Source organism: Geotrypetes seraphini, chromosome 1 (assembly GCF_902459505.1).
Source record: "Geotrypetes seraphini chromosome 1, aGeoSer1.1, whole genome shotgun sequence".
In the NCBI taxonomy this organism is placed as follows: Eukaryota; Metazoa; Chordata; class Amphibia; order Gymnophiona; family Dermophiidae; genus Geotrypetes; species Geotrypetes seraphini.
Window position 1 is genome coordinate 95,156,183 of NC_047084.1, and position 26,831 is coordinate 95,183,013.

At 42.7% G+C, this 26,831-nt stretch overlaps 1 protein-coding gene across 5 annotated transcripts in view; it reads right to left on the reverse strand.

The window, feature by feature from the left end:
* Positions 1-266: 266 nt before the first annotated feature.
* SETBP1 (SET binding protein 1) overlaps positions 267-26,831 on the reverse strand; it is a 585,862-nt gene continuing 559,297 nt past the window's right edge. For 4 of the 5 annotated variants that reach the window (XM_033935271.1, XM_033935279.1, XM_033935295.1 and 1 more), the window contains one exon: positions 267-4,983. In XM_033935271.1, coding sequence (XP_033791162.1) covers positions 4,463-4,983 — 521 coding nt within the window. In that variant the 3' untranslated portion in view covers positions 267-4,462. The remainder of the gene's footprint in view (positions 4,984-26,831) is intronic. The other variant, XM_033935289.1, reaches the window with a different exon arrangement.

Here is a 26,831-nt window from a genome sequence, read left to right on the forward strand (position 1 = left end):
TGGCTTGGCCCTTCCCCAGATTCCCCAAGAGCCGACTCCCAAAACCTTCCTATCCCAGAGTCCCAGATAACCCAAACTCGAAGCGTGTTCAGCGACCTTGAGCAAACCGTGTGCTTTGCTTTTAAAACCAGCAAAGCTTTAAAATGCAAACTGAATTTGGACTTTTGTTTTTATTACAATGTCCAGAGCAAATTATGTCAAGACTATTAAACTCTTTAGTGATGTGAAACAGATGGAAAATAAGACAATAGAATTCACCACTCATGTTAGACTGAATTGAATTCCTTTAATTTCACACAATGAATAACATATGAATAGTATTAACTTTTTTTTTTTTTTTGTTAAGTGCTCTATACTGCTAACCTGATTTGGTAGCGAAAAGACTGAGCTTTGTTTTAGAAAAAAATGTTTAAAAACCAACATCTAAGATCATGAAAGAGCATGACGTTAAAGCATGCCAGATGTATCTAAGGATCAAATAACAGCAAGTCCATATCCATTTTAAATGTACAAAAATGCTTCATGAGTAAAAACTGTTACAAAAAGAACATTTCAAACAATGTACAGGTTCTTCTTGCTTCTATATTCAATAAAATACAAATACATTTTTTTTTTTGCTCTAAAATATGTTTACATACAATCAAAGTTGAACATGCAAATACACTTTAAAAAAGGCTTTTAAAAACCACTTATGAATACAAACCAAAAATCAGCCAGCACGACTTGTAAAACAATCTTGTGCCCCATTCATTTTTCTTTTAATATGTACATATGTAACACTTCATGTGCATTTATTATTTAAGAAATAGCTTAAAAAGAGAGAAACCAGCATGGGTTTTCGACTGCACTCCCCATGCTGACCAATTGGCAGCTTTTTCACATCTTTATAAGATTTAAATTTTGCTTGTAGTGTTTTACAGAATCGAAGCAGGCATCTACAAAGAACTGGAAAATGTTTCGTAATTGGAAGTGTGCTTTCTAATTGTTTTAAGTGAACCCCAGTTTCGGATACAATGCAAATGCAGGCCGCTTGGTCATGAATGTGTCCATAGACATGGCAAATATAGAGTTCTAAGAACCGTGTGATGGGAAGAGAAATTATTGGGTGGGGGTGCAAGTTTGATATACTGCAATGAAGGCTTTTTGACATATTTGCTTTCTGTCTTGAGTGCCATAGTCAAGGTGTTAAAGCTGTTGAAATATCAGGATTCATATATTACATAGCAGCTTAGAACATCTCTATTCTCTGGAAAACAAAAACGGGAAAGCCCATTTTCAGAATATTGGTAGGCAATATAAAGAAGGTTTGGGATCTTAATTTAAGCCCTAAAATTTAAATCTAGTATGTATCTGAATTACATCTACGGATGGACGGCCTTTTTGTTTCATATCATTTCTCGGAATGTCTGTTTTGCTTATTTTCATTTGGCCATTTTGAAAGATTACGAGGGGTCGCTGAATGTTTTCAGCCCAACCGACAAAGTTGGGGCAGTCTCCATCGAGGGCTATACACTCAGTCCAGTGATTTTTCCACTTTTTTTGTCGTTCCTTATTTTTCTGGGAAAAAAGAGGAAATTCACTGGACTGAGTGATAGACACTGCCTCAGCTTTGTTGGTTGAGTTGAGAACTTTTCAGCGGCCCCTCGCACACGCTCTTTTTCTGATAGTATGTGTACATGTACAGTGGTTCACAAATGCATGATGGTTCGCACGTGGGCAATAACTCTCTTTTGGAAACAGCGCACTATTCTTTCAAGTGTTACTTTTTTCTTTCCAAAGGAGTACACACTATTATCGGCAAATGAAAGCGCACAAACTTTCATGTTTGGTTTTTTTTCCTGCGTGTTTTCAGGTTTTTAACAACATGCGACGACTTGGGATATGTTGTCGATATTTCCCATACTGTTGCAAATGACAGCCTAGCCCTAATTACATTTCCTTATAATACTGTTTCGCCAGAGACTCACTTACCAGGGGTAATTTTATAGTAGGTTTTGCACATCTGTGGCAAATGCAAAGTAAATGGCCCTTCCTAAAATACAGATCAGTGTACAAGTAAGCAGAATGACGTGATGGTGCGTACTTTGTAAGCAGACGTGTCTGGGGTAGAGTTTGGATGCAGGTCACACATATGTAGATTATAAAATATACTAATTTACTTGGATAATCTAGGCGTGGACATTTACGCCTGCTCTTACACCCTCCTTTACTAACGCGTAGCGCGGTTTTTAGCGATGGCAGCGGCATTAACTGCTCCAACGCTCATAGGAATTCTGTAAGCGTCAGGGCAGTTACCGCTGCTGCTGTTGCTAAAACCCGCGCTACGCGTTTAGTAAAGGAAGGAGTTAAGTAGGTGGAACCATCCATGCCTTCTAGGTAGCCATGATTTCTGTCACTTATGCTGGCATTTTATATAGACACATGGGTACCTACTTGCCCTCTTAAACCAGGCACCTTGTTCTCAGTTTACTCTCACCATGTCTCATTACTCTTCAATGCTTGGAATGTCATCTAACACATTCTGAGTCTATTTCCATATAAATCAGCAAGCTTATCTATAGCTACACATAATCTGTAGGTCTTGGATGACCAAGCCATGAAAAGCAAGAAATAGTTTTGTAACCTTGACTGCATGTTTGCAAGTTCTTGCTATAAAGTAAGGCCAATTTCCTGATTTTGGGGCGGGGAGGAGGGGGGGGAAGGACACAAATACCTATACAGTGAATGAAACTTCCAGGAGAAAATACTGATTTCAAGATAGGCTCTGAATGGGGGCTTCGTGTATGCTTTGCTAATAATCTACACTTCTTCAGGACTAATACAAAGTCTTTTATGTTTTACACTGGTTTTTATAAGGCTGCATTAGGTATTCATTTATTTCTACAGAATATTCTAACTTGAGACAACAGAACAAACAAGTAAGATATTTTCTGACAGTATTAAAATAATGCGTTTATGCATAATGCTTCACAAGTTCCACTTTGTGCGTGACATATTGCGTTTCAACGCACTTAAATTCTTATGAATAGAAAAACAACCAATATTCTCCTACCATGGAATTCCTAAACACTCTTTAGACCTAGAATCCACTGAACTCTGACCAAGTTTAATTGGCCCTTCTTTTTTGTTCCCCATTTCTTATTAATATATAGTATAACCTTTACCATTTGCACCATGCTGAGTATATGGTATCTTTAAAAAGGGTGAACATGTCTTCTTTGAACTGTAGTTTCGGATTTAAACATCACGGCGATGAAAACAGCTGTATGATTACTCTGTCTTTCTAAAGCTATCGGGCGGTGGAAATGAAATATCGAAGACCCAATATTGATCCAAGCTAAATCAATGGCAAACTTGAATGAACGAGGACTGTACAGTTTGAACTGACCATCAAAGAGACCGTTTGTCATACACAGTTTGCATTCATGCAGACTGATGGATTTATAAATACATTATATACAAAAACATGGTAGTTTATTAAGGCAACTACAATTTGTCCAAAATGGCTCAACACAACTGCAGAGGTGATACCCCATCATCGGTTTTATTCTTTTCAGGTAAGAACACATTCTGTTTTTAGAAATCACCTACCACGTGAGATGCCACATCTGCAGATTGCGTCATTTTAGTATATTTCGACAGTCAGCTTTTTTGGGGGGTGGTGGTGGTTAAAAGCGACACTGATAAGCGTTGCTGTACGTTTGGGAGTGGCTAGAAGCTCTCTGCTTCAATGCACGTGAAGTAGCTGATTTTGCCAATTTGTTATTACATCTGCCCGTTTCGAAAAAGGCTTTATCGTTACTGAATATTCCTCACCTATTACATACGTCCAGTTCTGTGCTATTCCATCGGTCACTGGGATAACACCGTATCTGTGTGTGTACATATTTATATAAGGCTCCACCACATTGCCTACATAGCAATATGATCTTGCATTTAGGTAGAGTTAAATGAGAAAGTAGATAGATACAGACGGATTTAGGCCACTTGGGGTTAAGGTACCCCAAGCACCTCAGAGGGCTGCTATAGACAACAATTATAGAATGAATCCAGCCTTCAATCGAAATCACAGTTTTGAAACATACAGGTTTTAAACAGTTGGAGTATTAATTTTAAACAGTGCTGTGTTTCAGGGTGACTAGGGTTAAGTTTTGACCAGCCACTGAAATTCAAAATGAAAGGTGAACCTTTGGTGGTATGTTTTTTTTTGTGTACATAACCTTCTCGTACAGGGCAAGCAACGGAAGGGATGTTGATCTGTTTTGGAAGCTAATCAATATGAAAGGCATATTTTGATGATATCACTTGTGTCTCGAATACAGAAAGACTTTTTTTTTGTTGTTTTTGTTCATCGGATCTGAGTAGTGCCGCCTGCTGTGTTAACTGAGTGAAATCTGATTAACTGTAGCGGGAACTGGGTTGACCCCGTGCCCATATGCTTACGCTCTTAGTCCCGGTGTCTTCAGTGTGATGCAGCAGCGCCCAGGGAAGATTCGTGCTCACTCCCCCTGGTCTTCCTATGCCTTTTCGTCTTCACTTCCACCACCTCCTGCTGTTTGTGTTTTCTCTTGCCGCCTCTCGGCGCTCGAGACGACTGGGCCTCTCGGGCCATGTGGATCACTGCCTCAATGGTGCTCATCACTGCATCGTGTCTGGCTACCTCCAAGGCTAATGAGTTGCAAGCGGACTTTTGCCCCCGTTTGCTGGAAAGGTCGACGCATTTTTCCAGAACTGGCATTTGGTCTCTGGAGTCCTCGTCAAAGGGGAGAGGCTGCTTCCGGGGACGGCCCCGCCTCTTCTTGACAAAGTTATTGCCGGTCTTTGATTGCCTCTGGAGTCGTTTGGCTTTCAATATTTTGTTAACATGGTCCAGGTTTTTTTTGGTGGACAGAATTTTCGTGTAGCTGCACATCTTGCGCACTTCGCACTGGATGGCTTCTATTTCACAGCGCTTGAATCTCTTTTTTAGGGATGGACCAGCTGCTGAAAAAAAAAAAACAGATTTCAATTAGCAGACATACTTATAACATGTCCCTCCCCCGTCACTCAGTTTCATACAATGTAACTTTTAAAGCGGCGGCACACAAACCGCGGGGCTGCGGCTGGAGGGTGGCCGGAAAAGCGAGGACGTTGACACAATGATGTCATGTGCATGTGTGATATCATGTTGACGTCTGCACATGTGCGTATGTCCTCTAATCACGGCCCTGAGCCTCCTATTACCACTGGCATGGCGGGGGTGGGGGGTGAGAAGGAGAAGAGGCACTGGCGAGGAGGAGAGGCGTTGGCACCAGCTGACTAACGACGGGACGTGCCTCTTGCTGCGAGACGCACGTCATGTAAGCAGTCAGCCAGCGCCTCGCGGCACACCTGGAATATACCAGGGCACATTTCTTTAGTCTAATCAAAATAAAAACAGTAAAATCACGAGGAATAAAAAGGAATAAGAACAGAATGCAAAATCTCTGGAACAGTAAAGAATAGGCTGAAAGCAAGAAACCAGCAACTTTGTAGATAACGCACTAACCCCCCTTCCTTTACAAAGCCCTGCTAGTGTTTTCAAGCGTTAGCCGCCGCGGGAACAGCTCCGGCGCCCACAGAATTCCTATGAGCATCCGAGCTGTTACCACCGCGGCTGGCGCTAAAAACGCTAGCACGGCTCGGTAAAGGAAAAGGGTAAACAGCAATGGCACAATTTTTTTTTTTTTTTTTTTGAAGATCTGCTCCATTTGACCACTGAAGAGAAATGGATTTCAGCATGGTATGATGTGAGGGGCAAAATGAGAGTCGCATGCAGTCTACATTGAGCAGTTGGTAATATTAACCTGTACAAATGGTGTTATAATTAAGACGCTACTTCACATGCAATAAAGGCTTAAAACTGCGAGAGCTGCAATCTATTCTGTAGTCGAATGCCCTCCCCTTAAAACCTCTCTCTGTAAGGATGCTTTTGGGATTTAGATAAATGGATCACTTTAAGTCTTCCCCTTCTCCTTATCATGCTTCCCACTACCTTTTCAATTTCTTTTTTTCTTTATTCAATTTTTCAAATTATTAAACAAGCACTTCAATACTTGATTTACACCATTAATCTAAAGAAATTAATAAACCTAACATCACTTACAACTGTAATGCAAGGAAAAGAAATAGTATACATTATTTAGTCCACTAACTTAAAAATATGGATCCAAGTATTAGAATAATAATAAAAGAACATATACATATTAATTACAAGAACAGCTCAGGAGACAATGATGGAAACCCCCCAAAAGCCTGGACTTAAACTGCGGGTAGAATTATTGGACCAATCACCAATCACCACTCCCCCCTCCCTCCCTTCCTTGGCTGATATAAATTCCAACAATTGCTTTAGTTCAAAAAATAAAAAAAAATGTTTTCCTTGTAGTGAAACACAGCATTTTGCTGGAAATTTCAAAATGAAGGCTGCACCCAGAGCCAAGGCTCTGGGCTTATAAAGGAGAAATTATTTTCGCCTCTTCTGTGTCGCCTGTGCAATATCAGGAAAAGTCCGGATTTCCGAACCAAAGAACTTATCATTCATGTGTCTGAAGTAAAGCTTAAATACAAAGGGCTCCTTTTACTAAGGTACGCTAGCGTTTTTGGCACTTGCTAAATGAAAAATACTAATGCAAGCTTTATGGAGGCGCTAGCGTTTAGCGTGCGTGGCACGGTAGCACGCGCTAAAACCACTAGCGGACCTTAGGCAAACGTTACCAAGAGAGTTATCCTTTCCGTAACTACTTCCAAAAAATCTGTTAAGTTGATTCCTCCCGTCTCCTTTTCTCCCCTTTCAGCAGGAGTAGAACTATCCTGTTTCTTCTCTGTAGATATATATTGAGTCGCGGTAATAGGTAGCAAATTATCTTGCAGAATCATTAAAGTTTCTTTCAAATATTTGCGCACCATCTCAAGTGGAGATAATACTGGAGATTTAGGAAAATTTAAAAGTCTTAAGTTGTTTATCTGATCCCAAATGGATCTCCAAAATTGAAGTATCAAGGGACAATAAAATGATAAATGATCTAATGTCCCAGGTAGAGAATGACACGGTGACAAAATCCATCACCGTTCCAGTCCCCGTGGATAACCGCAGGAAACCATCTTCATGCCATTCTTTAAGGAGAGAGGGAAGAATCAGAGTATGAATGGCCAGAGCCACTGACCCGCAAGCTTTGCTTTGAAGAATGCTGGTGTAGAAGGACTGAGGTTGAAACAGACACTACAGAATGACAGTCTCTGGTATCCAGAGCAGATATTGTGATGTCATAATGCCTCATTCCACCAGTGCCTAAGAGCCAATCACATCAGTGATGTCACAATGGCTTCATTATCTTTGGCTCACATAAGAATCAGAGTATGAATGGCCACAACCACTGACCCGCAAGCTTTGCTTTGAAGAATGCTGGTGTAGAAGGACTGAGGTTGAAATAGACACTAAAAAATGACATGGGATTATTTCCCGTGATTATCCGCGAGGACGGGAATGGTGATGAATTTTATCACCGTGTCATTCTCTAGTCTCAGGTTCAAGATGACAGTGCCAACAGCTATTAGACTTGGAACTATCTAATTTCTGTAATCGAACTGGGGTCCAAACTGCTCTATGTAACAAAAAACCCCAAGTTTGTCTCATAGATGCAGACACCGTACATCTTATCCTCCAAGTCCAGATTCGTGGCCATTGAGACGCAGTAATCTGATGCTTTATCTCAACGCTCCAAATGTCACGAAGGCCAGTTTTTGGTTTCTTATTCAAAAATCCAGATATTAATTTATACCATTGAGCGGCCTGGTGATCCAGGAAATCCGCCTGGAAGCACAGGAATGACAAACTATACTGATTTTTAAGATTTTTCCAATCAGGGAACCCCTCCAGAATGGCCTGCTTCAACTGCAACCACCTATAACTTTGAGATTTAGTAATACCAAATTTTTGTTGCAGTCGTGAAAACTCAAGCAGCTTTCCATCTGATACTACATCGTCTAAAGCAGTGTTTTTCAACCTGTTTTGGGCAAAGGCACACTTGTTTCATGAAAAAAATCACGAGGCACACCACCATTAGAAAATGTTAAAAAATTTAACTCTGTGCCTATATTGACTATATATAAAGTAATTCTCTTGAATAGGAATCAAATAAACACAAAGAAAGTATTTTATAATTACTTTATTATGAAATATTAAGTAAACAGAATAGTGAAAAATTATAAAATACTTTATTCAGTGCGAAACCTGGGCCTGTTTGGCTGAACACAAAGCTGATATTCTGGCTGGAATCGAAGAAAGACACACACGTAGCTCTTCGTCAACAGCTCTCAGTCTCTCTCTGTATTTGGTTTTTATAGCATACAAAAATAGACAAATATACCCTCCATCCTTTTTATTAAACCACAATAGCAGTTTTTAGCGCAGGGAGCTGCGCTGAATGCCCAGCGCTGCTCTTGACGCTCATAGGCTCCCTGCGCTAAAAACCACTATTGCGGTTTAGTAAAAGGTGACCATATTGTAAAATATAGACAGCAGATATAAATTCAGAATTTACCCAGTTAACTATTAAGTTATTTGGGCAAATTCCTTTGAAAACTGTGGTAATACTGCCTCCACTTTGCTAAATTTAAAATAAAATCATTTTTCCTACCTTGTCTGGTGATTTCTGGTTGCACTTTCTTCTTCTGACTGTGCATCCAATCTTTCTTCCCTTCTATCAGCCTGTATGCTTTCTCTCCTCCACACCTCATTCCCTCCCCCAACTTTTTCTTCCTCTCTCCCTGACCTTTCTTCCTTTTTTTCTGTTTCTCTTCTTTCCTTCTGTTTCCCTGCCTGCCCCCTTTCTTTCTTTCTCCCTGCCGTTCCCCAAGCCACTGCCACTGCCGCTGCCATCGGGGAACAGGACCCACCAATGGATAACAGGCCCCAAAGCCAACGCATGCTCTCCCTGACGTCAATTCTGCAATCGGAGAGGAAGTTCCACCCAGCCAGGCAGCGATTGGCTGGCCCGAACTTCCTCTCCGACTGCAGAATTGACGTCGGGGAGAAGAAGACTTATCGGCTCGATAGATTAGATTGCCAAGACAAAGTGAGTCCTGGGTGATTGACTCACTTTGCCTTGGCGAGCTACTGGCGCCCCTGCCTCGGGCCCCCTGTCAGGACTGGTAGTACTGCCCTGATGGCGGCCCTGCGGCACACCAGGCAACATCTCGCGGCACACTAGTGTGCTGCGGAACAGCGGTTGAAAAACACTGGTCTTCATCCAGTACTTCCAGTGGTATAAAAATGACGATTTAGTGGCTTGGACGATCAGATCGGCAGGACGTATAATTAGACGATTTTCAAAAGTAAAAAAAAAAATGGACGTATCTTTCGAAAATGTTATTTTTAATTTGGACGACTTGCGAGATGGACATAAACGGACTTAGATGTCCCTTTCGATTATGCCCCTCCACGTGTATTTTTGCTTCAGATCTTGTCTTAGGTATAAATTACCTGTGAATGTTTGCATCTCTTTATTGAATATGTTTTTTTATATACAAATTCTTCAAGCAAAAGAAACTCCAATGGTGAGCGAAAGGGGATATTCCTCAGCACTATCATATATAGTTCAACATAACATAAAAATGTATTTGTATACAGTATACCCCCACAAATTTGCGGTTCTGAATTCGCGGACTCAGTCATTTGCGGTTTTTCCTTCCAAACGGAGCAGCTCATCTCCACCACTGCACGTTCTCTGACTCACACCTCTTTCCACAATGGCATCAGGTTTGAGCCTGTCAGCTTCCCTTAGTCACGCGATCAGAATCAGGAAGTGTTCGGCGGCTAGGTGCCGAGAGCAGGAAGCCCCATGATACCAGAGCCCTGGTAAGTGTGACTGGAGATCTTTCCTCTCTCTTCCCTCCCTGGTAATTCCCCTAGGCTCTGGGGCTGTAGGAGAGCCTTCTCCTCATGCTTGGGAGGGATTTCTGCTGTTGCAGTGTGCCTAGGAGAAGAGAAACAGCCCCCAGCTCTCCCTGCTAGGCCACACTTAAGGGATAATGTTATTTTGTACCACATCCAATATTCGTAGTTTTTCAAAAATCACGGGTGATCCATGAATTTTGGGGGAGTATTGTACCGCGATACATGGTGAAGTTCGCTGCAGTTAATAGAAATTAAGTAGAAGATAATACATGGACAAAGCTACAGCCTTAGCACCCTGAGGTTGTGGATTCAAACCCACACTGCACCTTGTGACCCTGGGCAAGTCACATAATCCCTCCCCATTGCCCCAGGTACATTAGATAGATTGTGAGCCCACCGGGACAGACAGGGAAAAATGCTTGAGTATCCAAATAAATTAATAATCCAAATAAATTAATAATAAATTAAAAATTAGTATCCAAATAAATTAAACCGTTCTGAGCTCCCTGGGGAGGGAGAGGATGGTAGATGCCTGAAATGCCCTCCCGAGGGAAATGGTAGAGAGGAAAATGATGATGGAATTCAAAAAAGCGTGGGATAAAAATAGAGGATCTCTAATTAGAAAACGAAGGATGTAAATTAAAGAACTAAGGTTGGTATTGGACAGTCTGTGATCCATATATGGTGATTGCACGGTCTGTGTTCCATATATGGTGATTCGATTAGGATGGGCTGAGGTAGGCATCAATGGAAACTCTACTAATATGGAACAGGAGGATGTTACTGGCCAAACTTTATGGTAGATGTCCTGCAAACAACAGGATGGTTGGATAGGCTGGAGTGAGCTTGGATGGCAACTTCAGCATTTGGAACTTAGGACAATACCAGACTTTACGGTCTACGGCCCAGAAATATCAAAGAAGAGACAAGTTCATCTAATCATGTATTTTTTTTGAGTATAACTTATAGGCAGACTGGAAGGACTGTTCAGGTCTTTATTTGCCGTCATTTACTTTGTTACTATGTTAGAAAATTGAATAAATAGATAAACTTAGGAGCATGGTAAGGTAATATGGGAACCCCCCCCCCCCCAACCAAAGTAAGTGAACAGCTTTCAAATACTGATAAAGATATAGATAGGGAAACCCAAAAGCAGGTAGTGAGAAACGGGAAGGGGGGGGGGGGTAGATAGCCAGAATTGAGCTTTTTTCGGAAGAGCGTGAGACACACGCGGAGAGAGCACAGGGCTTAATGCTCTGCTAGGAACTTATTGAACAAGTATGATTTTAATCCTCACCTAAATTACATGTACAATGAAGAGGATCCTATGCTGGTGAGTATTTTCAGACTTAGGTGAGCTGCTTGGAAGTATAGTAATATTATGATGTAATAATGTGACAGTAAAACAGCACCCTCTATTGGTGAGACTGTGGGTGGAGGACTCCTGCTCAGCTTAGAGGGAACAGTGGATGTAAGCCATTTTAGGCCTTCCTTGCGGGAAACAGTAAGTGAAAATGGAGTTAAGAACATAAGAATTGACGCTGCTGGGTCAGACCAGTGGTCCATCGTGCCCAGCAGTCCGCTCACACGGCAGCCCTTAGGTCAAAGACCAGTGCCCTATTTGAGTCTAGCCTTACCTGTGTATGTTCTGGTCCAGCAGGAACCTATCTAACCTTTTCTTGAATCCCTGAAGGGTGCTTTCTCCTATAACAGCCTTTGGAAGAGCGTTCCAGATTTCTACCACTCTGGGTGAGAAATAACTTCTTTACATTTGTACGGAATCTATCCCATTTTAACTTTAGAGAGTGCCCTCTGGTTCTCTTCACCTCGGAGAGGGTAAACAATCTCTCATAAGGATGTAAGCAGTGCCTCTGCTGAGTTAGACCAGAGGTCCATCCCGCCCAGCAGCCCGCTTGTGCAGCGTCCCATCAGGTCAAGGACCTGCATAGTAATTCTCTATCAGTACCCCTCAATCCCCTTTTCCTTCAGGAAATCATCCAATACTCTATCTATACCCTTCAATCCCCTTATCCTTCAGGAATTCATCCAAACCCTTCTTGAAACCCTGTAGCGTACTCTTTCTCTACTAAGTCAATTCCCTTCAATATCTTGAATGTTTCGATCATGTCCCCACTCAATCTCCTCTTTTCAAGGAAGAAGAGGCCCAGTTTCTCTAGCCTCTCATTGTAGGGCAACTCCTCCAGTCCCTTAACCAATTTTGTTGCTCTTCTTTGGACCCTTTCGAATAGTATTATGTCCTTTTTCATATATGGCGACCAGTGTTGAATGCAGTTGTCCAGGTGGGGGCATACCTTCTTAATCATTCGTAGCATTCTGTTGAAACGTCGGAGCATTTAGCGCTCTACCACGGCTTAGTAAAAGAGGGCTTCTATATTCAGGTTGAGGGAGAATCAGGAATAAGACCTCCATGAAAATGTAGGTGAAGACCCTTATGAGACCCCCAGAGGATATTTTTAAGAGAGACATTGTACTATTGAATGCAGGTTTCTGAATAATAAAATAATCATATCTCTCCCTGTCAGAAGAAACAATATGCTTTTAGGTTCATCTTTGCTCAGGAAAAATGCTTGAGTACCTGAATAAGTTCATGTAAACCGTTCTGAGCTCCCCTGGGAGAATGGTATAGAAAATTGAATAAATAAAATAAATAAAAATAGTAGCTAGAAAATATCTGCTGACTAACAGCATTGGATATTTTGGGACTTTCCAAGAAGACAAACCCAAACAAGATGTCCTACCAACAATTATCTGCAATGCTGACAAGGCGACAATAAAGCTCAGAAAGGAGGGGTGCCTACTCTTAGAAGTTATTGAATTTAGTATTAAGAATGCATTTTCAGGGGAAATAGAGAGGTCAAATTTGACACTAGGTGATATCATGCTTCAATATGGTTCCGTGATAAGTATGCAGACTATACAATCAATAGATATGATAGATGTGTCAACCCAATAGAAAGTGAGTATGTAATCTGTAACTCGGTAGTACTCTAGGCTACTGAACTAAAGTATATAAGTAGCAAATCGGTTGGCTTAAGCTTTAGGATGGATCCATAACAAAAGCAGGCAACTTTGTATGTTAATCATTGGCTCAATTTGCTGTACTGTTGTTCCATGTAAGCTGACTTTTGTCTATTACTAATAAACCTATATTATATACAGCAATTGGGTTGTCATTGCGAGGTCATTATTCTGAAAAGGTTAGCAGCACCTTTAAAAGGTCCTGGCTGAATATTGGCTGGGACCCATGCAAGTTTTGGTGACCAGGAGAAGGTTCTGTTCTTGGGCCTGTTCTTTTCAACATTTTTATAAACGATATTGCTGAAGGGTTGTCAGGCAAGATTTGCCTCTTTGCGGATAATACCAAAATCTGCAATACAGTAGACACGCTGGATGGTGTGAATAACATGAAGAAAGACCTGGCGAAGCTTGAAGAATGGTCTGAAATGTGGCAGCTAAAATTTAATGCTATGAAATGCAAGATCATGCATTTGAGCTGCAAAAACCCAAGGGAACGTACCTGGGGCAATGGGGGGATTGAGTGACTTGCCCAGGGTCACAAGGACCTCCCGACCCAAAGCACCAGCACGGAAGTGGTCCTGAGCCGCAAATCGACCCTCCCTTAAGCCTTGAAGCACCAGTGCGGCAGTGGTCCTGAGCTTCAAAGCCCCCTTCCTTCCTCAAGCCCTGAAGCAGCAGAAGCAGGTGGGGGTCCTGAGCTGCAAACTCCCTCACTTCCTTCCTTACCCAAAGCAGCAGCCAGTCAGCAGGAGGCAGTGCTCAAAACAGGCTGCTCGCGGCCAGCCCTAGTAGGGCCTTTCCTCTGACGTGTCACAAGTTTTCCATAGGGCCTAGAAATAGTAACTGGCAGGCCGCAAGTTTGAGGCCACTGAGCTAGATCATAGCTGCTCTCCAATGATCCAAAGAGGGGGGGTTCAACATCCAGCCATCGTACTAAAATAACCTTCTTGCCCAATAAGAAAGCTCTTTTCAGGAATCCTCTCATGCCTTTCGGAACTGGGGCCATCACACGACAAACAAAAAAAACAATAATTGTGGTGATAAGAGACAAAGAGCATGCCACGAAAATGATATATATGCCCAGATCCTCCTGAAAAAGACCTGTATCAAGCGACAGGAATAGAACACGTGGCCTAAAGAGGCCGCCTCCTGCCTACATTTTGGACAGCAAGAATCAGCTCGCAGACCAATTTGTTGAACATGTTTTGGGTGACACATGCAAGCACATAACCATTTTAAAACTTAGTTCCCACAAAGGGCTAGGCAATTTTAAGTTGGACATGATACGAAGATACCGGCATATGGTGTCGACTGAAATATCATCAGCCCCTAAATCCTGTGACCACCGAAAACTGAGTCGTGTGTAATCATACTCTGGTAACGCAAGGGGATAGCCTGATGGGTGTCTAACGTACATGTTTGTTTGCCTGTGTATTTGGGGGTTGTTGGTATGGAAGGAGTATGAATGGGGGTGACTGTGTATTAGGATGAGGGACTGAGTTTAATTTGGCTACTGAAAATTAAGGTGGATAATGACTGCACTATGACTTTGTCCATTAGTGAAACTGTTTTTTGTACAATGGTTTTTTTTTTCCAATTTTTCAGTTTTAGGACAGTTTCTATGCATGACAGGAATGTTATTCACTCACCTGCAATAAACATGAGAATAACCTTTCCACATACACACATTTTAACATTATGCATATTGCATATACGTATTTGTATAAGTAAAGCCTGTGCTAGAATCACCACCTCTATGTTCATGAAAAGGCACGTACATGCTGTATATGTATATATGTATATGATATAAAATATCCTTCCCCTCTCTATGCGGTATTCTCTATGCAGGTAAACTGGGAAAATCTCTTCTCTTCAAAATCACAGGTCTCTGGAACGACCTTACTATCCCGTTGCGGAACCTTACCATCCCACTGCGGAACCTTACCATCCCGCTGCGGAACCTTACCATCCCGCTGCGGAACCTTACCATCCCGCTGCGGAACCTTACCATCCCGCTGCGGAACCTTACTATCCCGCTGCGGAACCTTACCATCCCGCTGCGGAACCTTACTATCCCGCTGCGGGCTCTCTCCAACTATTCCGCAAGCAACTGAAAACTTGGCTCTTCTCTAACATGTCATTCTATTTTCCCCCTTACTCTTCCTTTCTATATATAAGCTCATGTAAACCTTTTCCTTTCTCTTCTTATATTTTAAGTTCTTGTAAACCGTGCCGAGCTCCACTTCCGTGGAGAGGATGCGGTATATAAACTTAAGGTTTAGTTTAGTTTAGTATATCTGGTGATTCTAACACAGGCTTTACTTATATATGCATACACAATGTACATAATGTCAAAATGGCCCTGTTGCTTATTATATGTGTAGTGCCAAACAAACCTAACATCTTCAGTGGCATTTTATGTTCTTTGCAAAAGGCTTAGTGGGCCGAGTCTTAAAATATGAACACAGATTATATGTAAAACACCTTAATTTGCACACACATTCCCATAATCTAGGTGCGGACATTTACAGCTGGTCTCGAGCCTGCACAATGCCCACACCACAAAAGTTAAAACAAATGTTTTATTTTCAATTTATTAACTGAGTATGAAACCTGTATGGCAGATGTCTTTGCATTGGGTTCAGTACAAAATGAAATGCCGCATTTTTCGGACCATAAGACGCACCCACCTGTAGAGGAGGAAAAATCAAGAAAAAAAAAATTTGGTTCAGAATTTTTTTCTTCTTGGTTTTTCCTCCTGTACACATAGGTATGTCTGCTGGGCTGGTGCGTCTGGTGCTGGGAAGCCCGAAACATGCCATAGAAGCAGCTTGGAGTCCAAAACCACCTGTAGCCCAAAGAAACAGCCTGCAGCTGCCCGAAGAAAGGCCTCCCTGAAGCCGCCCGAAGAATGGCCTTCCTGAAGCTGCCCGAAGAAAGGCCCCCCCCGAAGCTGCCCAAAGAAAGATTCTCCCCCAAAGCTGCCCGAAGAATGGCCCCCTGGTACCAGTGGTCCAGCGCGGTCTCCTGCTGGATGGCTGCCTCTCTGTACAGCGACGTGACGCACAATGCAGGAGCACGCCCTTTGCGCTACTCTGTGATTGGCTGCAGCACAAAGGTCACGCTCCTGCATTGTGCGTCGCATCGCTCTACAGAGAGGCAACCATCCAGCAGGAGACCGCGCTGGTCCACTGCTTCTTAAAAAAGGTACGGGGGGGGGGGTGTATTCTGTCCATAAGATGCACCCCCTTTTTGGGGGTGAAAAAAGTGCATCTTATGGTCTGAAAGATACGGCATGTTTCTGTTTTAATTTCTCCAGCGTTGCAGTACTTACCAAGTTTAACTTCCTAGGATTCCCAGTTCAATTTTTGTCTACATATGTTTGTTTCTAGTTTATGATTCCTTATTCTGTATTTGGTGAAGGTCTGTTGATGTGTGGTAGAAATGGTAAATAGGGAGGTGGAGGGGGGGAGAGGGAGTGTCCTCCTTAATTTCTGCCCTAAGCCTCAGCATGTCTAACACCGGCCCTGACCCTTATTGGAGCTGGCAAGTATCCAGAAGCCCTACCAACTGAGGACCTCCTCCAAAGTCAGCCAGAAAACCCTTCTAACAAGCTTAGCAGTCAGTGAAATTCCCCTAAGCTGCTGAAGCTGGTACCACCCTGGCTCTACCCTGGCACTCTTTGCACAATGCAGAGAGAGTCTGCAAGAATATTCAGATGATCTTTCCATACTGTATACTGCCTCTGAATATTCCAGTCAGTGGTATCGTATGTGGACAGCAGATACAGTTATCCTGATCAGTGCTTTTAAATACTGACATCATTTCTTCTGTGGTATTGGACAAATTAAACATTATAGATCATGGATACAGGAGTCTGGGTTTCAAATGCCGCAAACAGGCCAGATTTCAGTATATCCCTAATGCAAATATGCATGAACTAGATCTCTAATGAATAGGCATAAGACATTCATTAGGGATATTCATCTTACAAGCATCTGGGTTAAAAAATAAGCTTGGACAGATTCATGGAGGAAAAGTCAACCATCTGCTGTCAAGGTAGGTGGAGGAATAGCCTATTGGTTAGTGCAGCGTTCTGACAACCAGGTAAACTGGGTTCAATTCCCACTGTAGCTTCTTGTGACTCTGGGCAAGTCTGTTAACCCTCCGTTGCCCCATAATAAAATTCTGTATATAAATACATGGTGTGAATAACATGAAGAATGGTCTAAAATTTGGCAGCCAAAATTTAATGCTAAGAAATTCAAGGTCGTGCATTTGGGCTGCAAAAAACCCGAGGGAACGGTACAGTTTGAGGAGGTGAAAAACTTAAGTGCACGACAGAAGAGCGGGGCTTGGGTGGGATTGTATGTGATGATCTTAAGGTGGCCAAACAGATTGAAAAGGTGACGGCGAAATGCTAGGGCGCATAGGAAGAGGGATGGCCAGTAGGAAAAAGAAGGTATTGATGCCTCTGTATAAGATTTTTGTGAGACCTCGTTTAGAATATTGTGTACAATTCTGGAGGCCGCACCTTCAAAAAGATATAAAAAGGATGGAGTCAGTCCAGAGGAAGGCTACTAAAATGGTGCGTGGTCTTTGTCATAATGTGTATGGGGATAAACATAAAGATCTCAATCTGTATACTTTGGAGGAAATGTGGGAGAGGGGAGATATGATAGAGATGTCTAAATACCTGTGTGGCGTAAATGCGCATGAGTCGAGTCTTTTTCATTTGAAAGGAAGCTCGGAATGAGAGGGCATAGGATGTAGTTAAGAGGTGATAGGCTCCGGAGTAATCTAAGGAAATACTTTTTTACAGAAAGGGTGGTAGATGTGTGGAATAGTCTGGTAGCTGTGGTGGAGACAAGAGACTGTGTCTGAATAGGCATGTGGGATCTCTTAGAGAGAGGAAGAGATAATGGTTATTGCAGATGGGCAGACTGGATGGGCCATTTGGCCTTTATCTGCCATCATGTTTCTATGTTCTATAAACCACTTTGACTGTAGCCATAGAAAGATGGTATGTCAAATCCCATATCCTTTCCCTTAAAAAAAAAGTTAGATATGGGGAAAGCCACTACTCATCCCTGGTGTCAGTGGCATGGAACTGTGCTATTTTTTTTTAAAGATTTTGCCACCGTGACCTGAAGCCGGATACTGGGCTAAATGGACCCCTGGTCTCATCCAGTATGGCTGTTCTTAGGTACTGATGCATGTTACTACCACTACTATTTATTATTTCTAAAGTGCTGAAGGGTGTATGCAATGCTGAACATTTTAACATACAAATAGACTTTCCCTGCTCAGAAGAGCTTACAACCTAATTTAGACAGGACATTTTGGGGTTGGGGAGATTATGGTAGTGGAAATGATACAGCAGGTATAGGTATCTGACAGCCGTGAGTGGGAGTTAGGAGTTGAAAACAGATTCAAAAAAGTGGGCTTTTATCTTGGATTTGAACGCTGCTAGGGAGGGAGCATAATGCATTGATTCAGGCAGCCTGTTCCTGGCATATGGCGCCGCAAGAAAGAAGGGACGGAGTTTGGAGTTGGCAGTGGAAGAGAAGGGTACAGATAAGAGTGGGTTGCCTGACGAATGGAGATCATGGGGAGGAGCATAGGGGGAGATCAGTGAAGAGAAATGGGGGTGGGGGGCTTCAGAGCGAATGCACTTGTAAGTCAGCAAGAGGAGTTTAAACTGTATTCAGAGATGGACGGGGAGCCAATGAAGCAACGTGAGGAGAGGGGTAATGTGAGAATAGTGGCTCTCAAGGAATATGAGTCACGCAGCAGCATTTTGAATGGACTGAAGAGGCAAGAGGCGGGCACGTGGGAGGCCTGAGAGAAGTACGTTGCAGTAGTCTAAGCGCGAGGTGATGAGAGCGTGGACAAGGGTTTTGATCATGTGTTCAGAGAGAAAAGGACGGATTTTGGTAATATTATAGAGGAGGAAGTGACAGGATTTGGCGGTCTGTTGGATCTGAGTACAGAAGAGAGAGGAGTCAAAGATCACCCCAAGATTGCGAGCCGACGAGACAGAGAGGAGGATAGCATTGTCCAACGAAATAGAGAACGGCGAGAGGTGAATTTAGGCGGAAAGATAAGGAGTTCAGTTTTAGCCATATTCTTTCTCGGAATTCCTCAAATCTTAATACCACCAGATCCTCCCACAAATTAAAACTATCCTTCCCCTCGCTAAAAGGCATTTCCCACACAGGAAAGCTAGGGACCTCCCTCCACTTCAAAATCACTGAGCTCTGGAACAACCTTACCTCCCCTCTTCGGAACTTGACATCTCTCCAAGTTTTCCGCAAACATCTGAAAACCTGGCTTTTCTCAAAAAATGTAAGTCTCCCTCCAACTTAGGAATCAAGGAAACTCTTATATCTTGGCATCCCAAGTCCTCTAAATTTTCTTCACACTTCTACCTCTAACCCTCTGTTGTAGTTCCTTCCTATTTCTCCTACTGTAAACCGCGTCGAGCTCTACGAACGTGGAGATGATGCGGTATACAAACCTAAGGATTAGATTAGATTCAGTTTGAAATGGCGGTGAGACATCGAAGCGCCAATGCCGGTCAGGCAGGCTGAAATTCGGGTCTGAACCCCCGTAGAGATATCCGGCGTAGAGAGGTAGATCTGGGAGTCATCAGCATAGAGGTGATATTGAAAACCATGAGAGGAGATCAGCGTTCTAAGAGAGCGGGTATATATTCATTAGGGATATTCTGAAAAGCCAGGATGCGTGTGGTTCTTGAAGCCTGAGCTCCTGCATTGCTGCTATAGGCTGAGCAGATTGAAATGGTTTTGCACCTGCCACATTTCCACTACTTCACCTTGACAAATGACAATAACACAACAAAAGATGCCAAAAACGTTGCTTCCTCCTTCGGAATCGTGTTTTCCTTTCACTTGTTCACCCTCTCACTGTGGTGGATAACACACACTCCCGCCCCAGAAAGACACCATACCACCTGGATACTGCAAAAGGCTGGTATCCACCCACCAAAATCACAATACAAGACTGGAATGAGTCACAACCAAAACAGAGACATATGCTCTCGTATAAATAAAGACCTGGATCACCGGTTTCCTAATGTCTGGTTCTCATTAATTACAAAACAAAATACATTTTCCATATGTAAACCAAAACCACTTAAAGTTTGTGACTCATTGAGGACAAAGAAGACAGGAATGTAGTCATTTTGGTGCTGAAGCTCATTCTTAATTACCGTCATTATAGATCCCTTTGGAGTTGCCCGAGGCCATTTCCAACAGCATTCTGAAGAAAGACTTTTGCTCAACAGCTGGGCTCAGTTTGCAGATTTGTTTTAAATAAAGAAGTTTTCAAAGAGCTCGCCATTAATTACAGGAAACCCACAGCACTCTCCCATTTTCCTATTAACAGATTTTTTTTTCTCTCTCCCAGTGTTCTCTAAATTATCTTAACATCTGGGCTGCAGATAAACCAACACTTTAATTAAACTCCTGAAATATAAGCATGAATTTTCATCTGGAAACAAATCTGAAGGTATTTGCGTTTTGAATAATGCAGCACATTGAAAATGAACCATAAAACGGTCCTATGCCCTTCTCACAACTGACAAGATAAATCAAGGTGTAAGGCGTTTGTTTGTTTTTAAATGTGAGTGTTTTTTTTAAAGTTTAAGATTCAAATTTGCATAATTAAATATGAATATATAGGAGAATGGAGTTTACATCAGAAACAAGTATAAAGAAAACAAGACAAAACAAAACAAAAAGAAACAACTTCTAATTAGCTCACAATATGGGAAAGAAATAGTAATCAGAATTGTTTAAAAAACTTTTTTTTATTTGTGATATTTCAAATATAAACCAAGCACAACAAATTTGCACAGTAAAGCTCCCCCCCGCCCCAGACAAATCAAAGAAGGTAATAATTTAAAAAAATCCCCAAACCAAAACAACACACATTAGCTCAAATCCACAAAAGAGGGGAGTTCCAACAGCATTAAATGAAGGAAAAAATTGAATATCTGGGATTAATTCTGACTACCATGAGCTAAATTTATTTATTTAAAAAATTTCTAACCCGCTTAAACCTAAGCGGTTTACATAAAAACAAACAAATCTGCAAGTAACTAACACAAACAGACCCCCCCCCTCTTTTACTAATGCGTAGGGTGGGTTTTAGCACCGGCAGCAGTGGTAACCACTCCGGCGCTCATAGGAATTCTAGAGTATGGCATTCAATTCTGGTCTCCTTGTCTCAAGAAAGATATAGTGGCGCTAGAAAAGGTTCAAAGAAGAGCGACCAAGATGGGAAAGGGGATGGAACTCCTCTCATATGAGGAAAGATTAAAACGGTTAGGGATCTTCAGCTTGGAAAAGAGATGGCCGAGGGGAGATATGATTGAAGTCTACAAAATCCTGAGTGGAGTAGAACGGGGACAAGTGGATTGATTTTTCACTCTGTCAAAAATTACAAAGACTAGGGGACACTCGATGAAGTTACAGGAAAATACACGGTACTACTCGAAAGGGTCCAGAGAAGAGCAACTAAAATGGTTAAGGGGCTGGAGGAGTTGCCGTACAATGAGAGATTGGAGAAAACTCGGCCTCTTCTCCCTTGAAAAGAGGAGACTGAGAGGGGACATGATCGAAACATTCAAAATACTGAAGGGAATAGACTTAGCAGATAAAGACAGATTGTTCACCCTCTCCAAGGTAGAGAGAACGACAGGGCACTCTCTAAAGTTGAAAGGGGATAGATTCCGTACAAACGTAAGGAAGTTCTTCTTCACCCAGAGAGTGGTAGAAATCTGGAACGCTCTTCCGGAGTCTGTTATAGGGGAAACACTCTCCAAGGATTCAAGACAAGGTTGGACAAGTTCCTGCTAAACTGGAACATACGCAGGTGAGGCTGGACTCATTTAGAGCACTGGTCTTTGACCTGAGGACCGCCTCGTGAGCAGACTGCTGGGCACGATGGACCACATGTTTTGACCCAGCAGCGGCAATTCTTATGTTCTTAAACCAATAGGAGGAAATGTTTTTTCACTCAAAGAATAGTTAAGCGTAGCTGGTTTCCTGGAGGAAAAGCCCATAGACATAGAGGAATCCATTGCTTGACCTGGATTGGCCACTGTGAAAACAGGCTTCTGGGCTTGATGGACCATTGGTCTGACCCAATAAGGCTATTCTTATGTTCTTATATGCCACTCTTCCATCCAACAGTCACAGCAGCGTAAATCACATGTTTATCGGTCAAGGATAAGACTTAGAATGTCTCCCAACCTAGTTTCTGCCTCCCCCCCACATTCTTAAGCTTTTACATTTTAGGAAAGATGGACCTCGCAAAAGAAAATGCTGAATCATTTTGCTGTGATTTTTTCATACAGCAGCTGCATCCAACAGTCACAGCAGATTAAAGTACACGTTTATAAGTCAAGGATAACCGCTGAACTAAGAAGAGGATCCAGCATCGACGACAATTAAAATGATTATATCATTAACCATGATTGGGCGCCCTCCTTTACCTGAGCTACTTGGGACACTCCATGCTGGCGGAAGCGGAAACACTCCTTCTGCTGTTGCAGCCCCGCTCCTTCACCTGCACAGGGCGTAATGTGAATGGTGGCAGCACGTCCCCAGGTGGAGGCCGCATGGGGATTGACGCAAAAGGCGGCCACCCACTCCTCTCCCCGCCTCGTGCCACCAGAAGCAGAGGCAACAGGAAGGAGCGCGAAGCCAGAGGGGACGAGACTAGCGCTAGTGTTATGAAAATACAAAGTGATAAAATTTAGACAAATTTGGCGGGGGATTAAAAATCTAAACGTGCTGGATATGGCCCGCAGGCCATAGTTTGCCCATGTCTGACCTGGAGCAATGGAGGATTAAGTGACTTGCCTGGGATCTCAAGGAACAGCGCTGGGCTTCAACCTGCAGCTCTGTCCACTATCTATGCCACATTTGTCTGGCCTTTTTATGTGGCCCGCGGTAATGCTCCCGAACTGCCCCTTTTCACAGCCCAACATGTCCTCCCTCCCGCGCTGGTCCGGCGTCGCCATCACGCCAGAAAGTCTGCCGGCTTCGGCAGTGATTCGGCAGTGTTGTGTGTGGCTCTCCCTCCTGCCTTCCGTCCGCCGCGGTCCACCCGGGTGGAAACAGGAAGTTGCGCGTCATTGGAGGCAGATGCGACAGGCAAAAAGCAGGAGGGAGCCAGGTACACCACTGCCGAATCGCTGAGGCCGGCAGACTCCTCGGCTTGGCAGCGACATCGGACCGGCGCTGGAGAGAAAGACACTGGGCTGTGAGGAGAGAGGGATGGCACTGGAGGGAAAGGCAAGCTGGGCTGTGAAGATAGCCTGGGATAGTGTGGAGAAAGAGGGAAAAGATACTTGAAGGGAGAACCGTTGTGAAGAGAAAGGGAGAAATGATGGTCCTGGGGGGAGGGAGGGAGGCAGGCAGAAAGGAGGAGAGAAGGGATGGGGGCAGTTGGAAGAGCAAGGGAGATGGAAAATTGATAGGTAGCTAAAAATTTAAAAAGGAGAAAGAGGGCGAGATTTGAGTGGACAGAGGAAGAAAAGAAAAAAGGAGAAAAGTTGAAAGGGAAAAATCAATATGTTGGATACAGGGACTGGAGCAAGAGAGAAAAGAGGAGAAAAAAATGGACAGCAGACACTGGAAAGAGAATTAGAAGATAGACAAAATCAGAAAGAGAAACTGGGACTAAAAGCAACAATAAAAGGTAGAAAAAATAATTTTATTTTCTATTTTGTGATTACAATATGTCAGATTTGAAATGTGTATTCTGCCAGAGCTGGTGTCAAACAAGCATGAACTAGGACCTAAAAGAGAGGAAAAGTCTTTTTTATTTATCTTGTAGCTGGCGTGGGGTTGGAGAGGCTCTATCCCTATACTTCTACTAAGACTAACCCCCCTCCTTTGCTGGCGCACAGCGTGGGTTTTGGCAGCGGCGGCGATCGATCCAATGCTCACAGAAGTCTTGTGAGCTTCGGAGCAGCTGCCGGCATTGGGGCCCACGGCTGTGTGTCAGCAAAAGGGTTATCCTAATAAAAAAAATATCCGGCCCGCGATTTAGCCTGTGTTTTAGATTTCGGCCCCTTATGTGATTTGAGTCTGACACCCCTGATCTAGGCGATCTATCCTCTCTCCATGCGATCGCGATGGTTTGTCCACTTTGGGAAGAATCTTGCTTCTCTAGCTTTTGACCAATATCTACATTGCCAGTGGTAAGAAAAGTGAGAGGGTGGTTTATGTTCAGCTTGATCAACATAAACCACATATCAGACATGAGACTCGGACAAAGGCCACATATCAGACATTCGTTTTCTCTCTCTCGTTTTCCCCATTCTTCGTTCTTTCTATTTTATGCAATGCATCCCACCCATTTCCCTTTTAGTAGCATGTTTCGTCTGTAATACCGTGTAGCCTGTCTTTTTATTACCTCATTTTTACTTATATTTTAAATTTTGTACATTGAAAACCGCTTTGGTAATTAAAGCGGTATATCAAGGCTAAATAAACTTGAAACTTGTTTTCAGTTGCACATGCTCAGTAAACCGAACCCTTTCTTGCCTAGGGATAGGCATGTTCTCTGGAGTCCTGCAGAGCTTGGAAATTTGGTAGAGAAGCAGCACCCCCCACCCCCCAACGGCAGGATTAGAGGTAAAGAAGTCACGCTCAGTTTAGAGCAGGAGTGTCCAACCTGCGGCCCCGTGAAGTATTTTGTGCGGCCCCGGTCGAGAGCGATGCGGTTGTTTTCCTCTGCTGCCCCCTGGTGTTTACCGTCTTGCCGGCTCCCTCCTCTGTCTTGCCGCAGCGTTTGCGCGGCCCCAGAAATTTTTTTTTCTTCGGCCAATGCGGCCCAGGGAAGCCAAAAGGTTGGACACCCCTAGTTTAGAGGGAACAGTAGCTGGGACTTAAGAGGTGATTTCCAGTCTGCTATCTAGATAAAGTAATGACAGCAATAAAGGAATCCTAACTTTATCTGGATTGCTATCCAGATGTTGGTCTAAAAATTGACAGTATCCATATAACAGCAGGAGGTCAGACAATACCCTGATAGCCACCCTCAATATTTGGGCACAGCTCAGGGTTGAATATCTGGGCATAAATATCCTGTGGAGGTCAACGTTTTAAAAAGCGCTGAACACGGTGGGACAAACAAATAGAACTAATCCTCCTGATTCTACACAAGGCACTCAAATTAGGCGCACACGTTTGGGTGGTGGTCCCAGATCCGCATGCAAACGAATTAGTCAATGAGCCGTGAAGTCAATAATTGATGCTAATTGGCAACAATTCGGAGTTACGCATGCATCTGCCCTAGGCACCATTCTATAAAATGCACGCCGACATTTCATAGCTCGCAACTCAAAAAGAGCATGGCCATGGGTGAGATTAGGGGGCATTCCCAGACGTCAGGTGTGATGTTATAGAACGCTGCCATTTGTGCACCCAACTGCCAACAATTAGGGGGTTACACCAGGGTTTGACAGGGGTGAACGCTGGTGCCCAAAGTTGAGCATGAAATTCGTGCTAGGCCAGTATTCTAGCCCTATATCTTCCTTGTCCAGCCATTATGATAAAGCAACTCCAGATCATACAAAACACCGCCCTCAGACTGATCTACTCACTTAGAAAATATGATCACTTAACAACTGCCTTCTTAGACTCTCACTGGCTACCCATACAAGCACGAATTCAATTCAAATTCCACTGCCTAGTATTCAAAGCGTTACACGGCTCTTCCCCCTCCTACCTAAACAACCGCTTAAACCAGATCTCCGCCTCAAGACACAGAAGAACCTCGAACCCTTTTGCCTTCCCCCCACTCAAAGGCACACAACGCAAGAAAATGTTTGACAACCTTCTGGCAACACAAGCAGCAAAACTCAACCATTCCATCTCCAATCTGCTGACAATATCAGACAACTTCAAAACATTCCGAAAAGAAATCAAAACCCTGCTTTTCAAAAAATTCATCCAAATATCTTAACCCCTCTTCCCTTACCTCCAGAAGATTCACCTACCTCCAGATAATTCTCCCCCAAATTACCCACCTAAACACCTTCCAAGTAAACAAACCCCTAAAATAGATTGTAATCTTACCCACTCTAACTGTATTCCATTTGTCTTTATTACACAGTTCTGCACTGTCAGTTTAATATCCATCCTGTAAGTTCACATAGGATTCTATCCAGCTATCTCCCCCATTTTTATTTAGGTTGCTTATCCCATATTCAGTTAAAAGAACCTTACGATCTAGTGAACGGAACCTTTTATCAATTCCTTCACTAAAAATTATTAGTACAAGAAGACAATTTATCTTTTCATGTACAGCTCCCCAGATTTGGAATGCGCTTCCCATGTTTTTACGGGAGGAGAAGGTATTTGGGAAATTTAAAAGCGAATTAAAAACCTTTTTATTTAAAGATGCATTTGCTACTTAATTAAATTTTATTATAAAGTGTTATTTTATTTTTTATTTCTTTTTTTCTCTTCCCAGTTTCCTTTTGTATTTACCATGTATGTCCTTTCTTTACTATAAAAATGGATTTCATCCCCTCTTTCCTTTTGTTTATATTATAATTAATTAAGTGTATGTAATGTTTTTGTCTCTTTATGTATGCATATTTTATTGTACATCGCTTAGAAATCAGATTAAGCGATTGAACAAATCAATTAATAAACTTAAACTTGAAACTTGAAACTATGTTTAAAAAAATAAATAAAAAAAATTGTATCTTCACTGGAAAATGTCCAGACAAATCTTTTGTAATCCGCCTTCAACTGCAAGGTATAGGCGGAATAGAAATCCGCAATGTAATGTAATGTAATGTATTCTATAAAGTTGCAGGACTAAA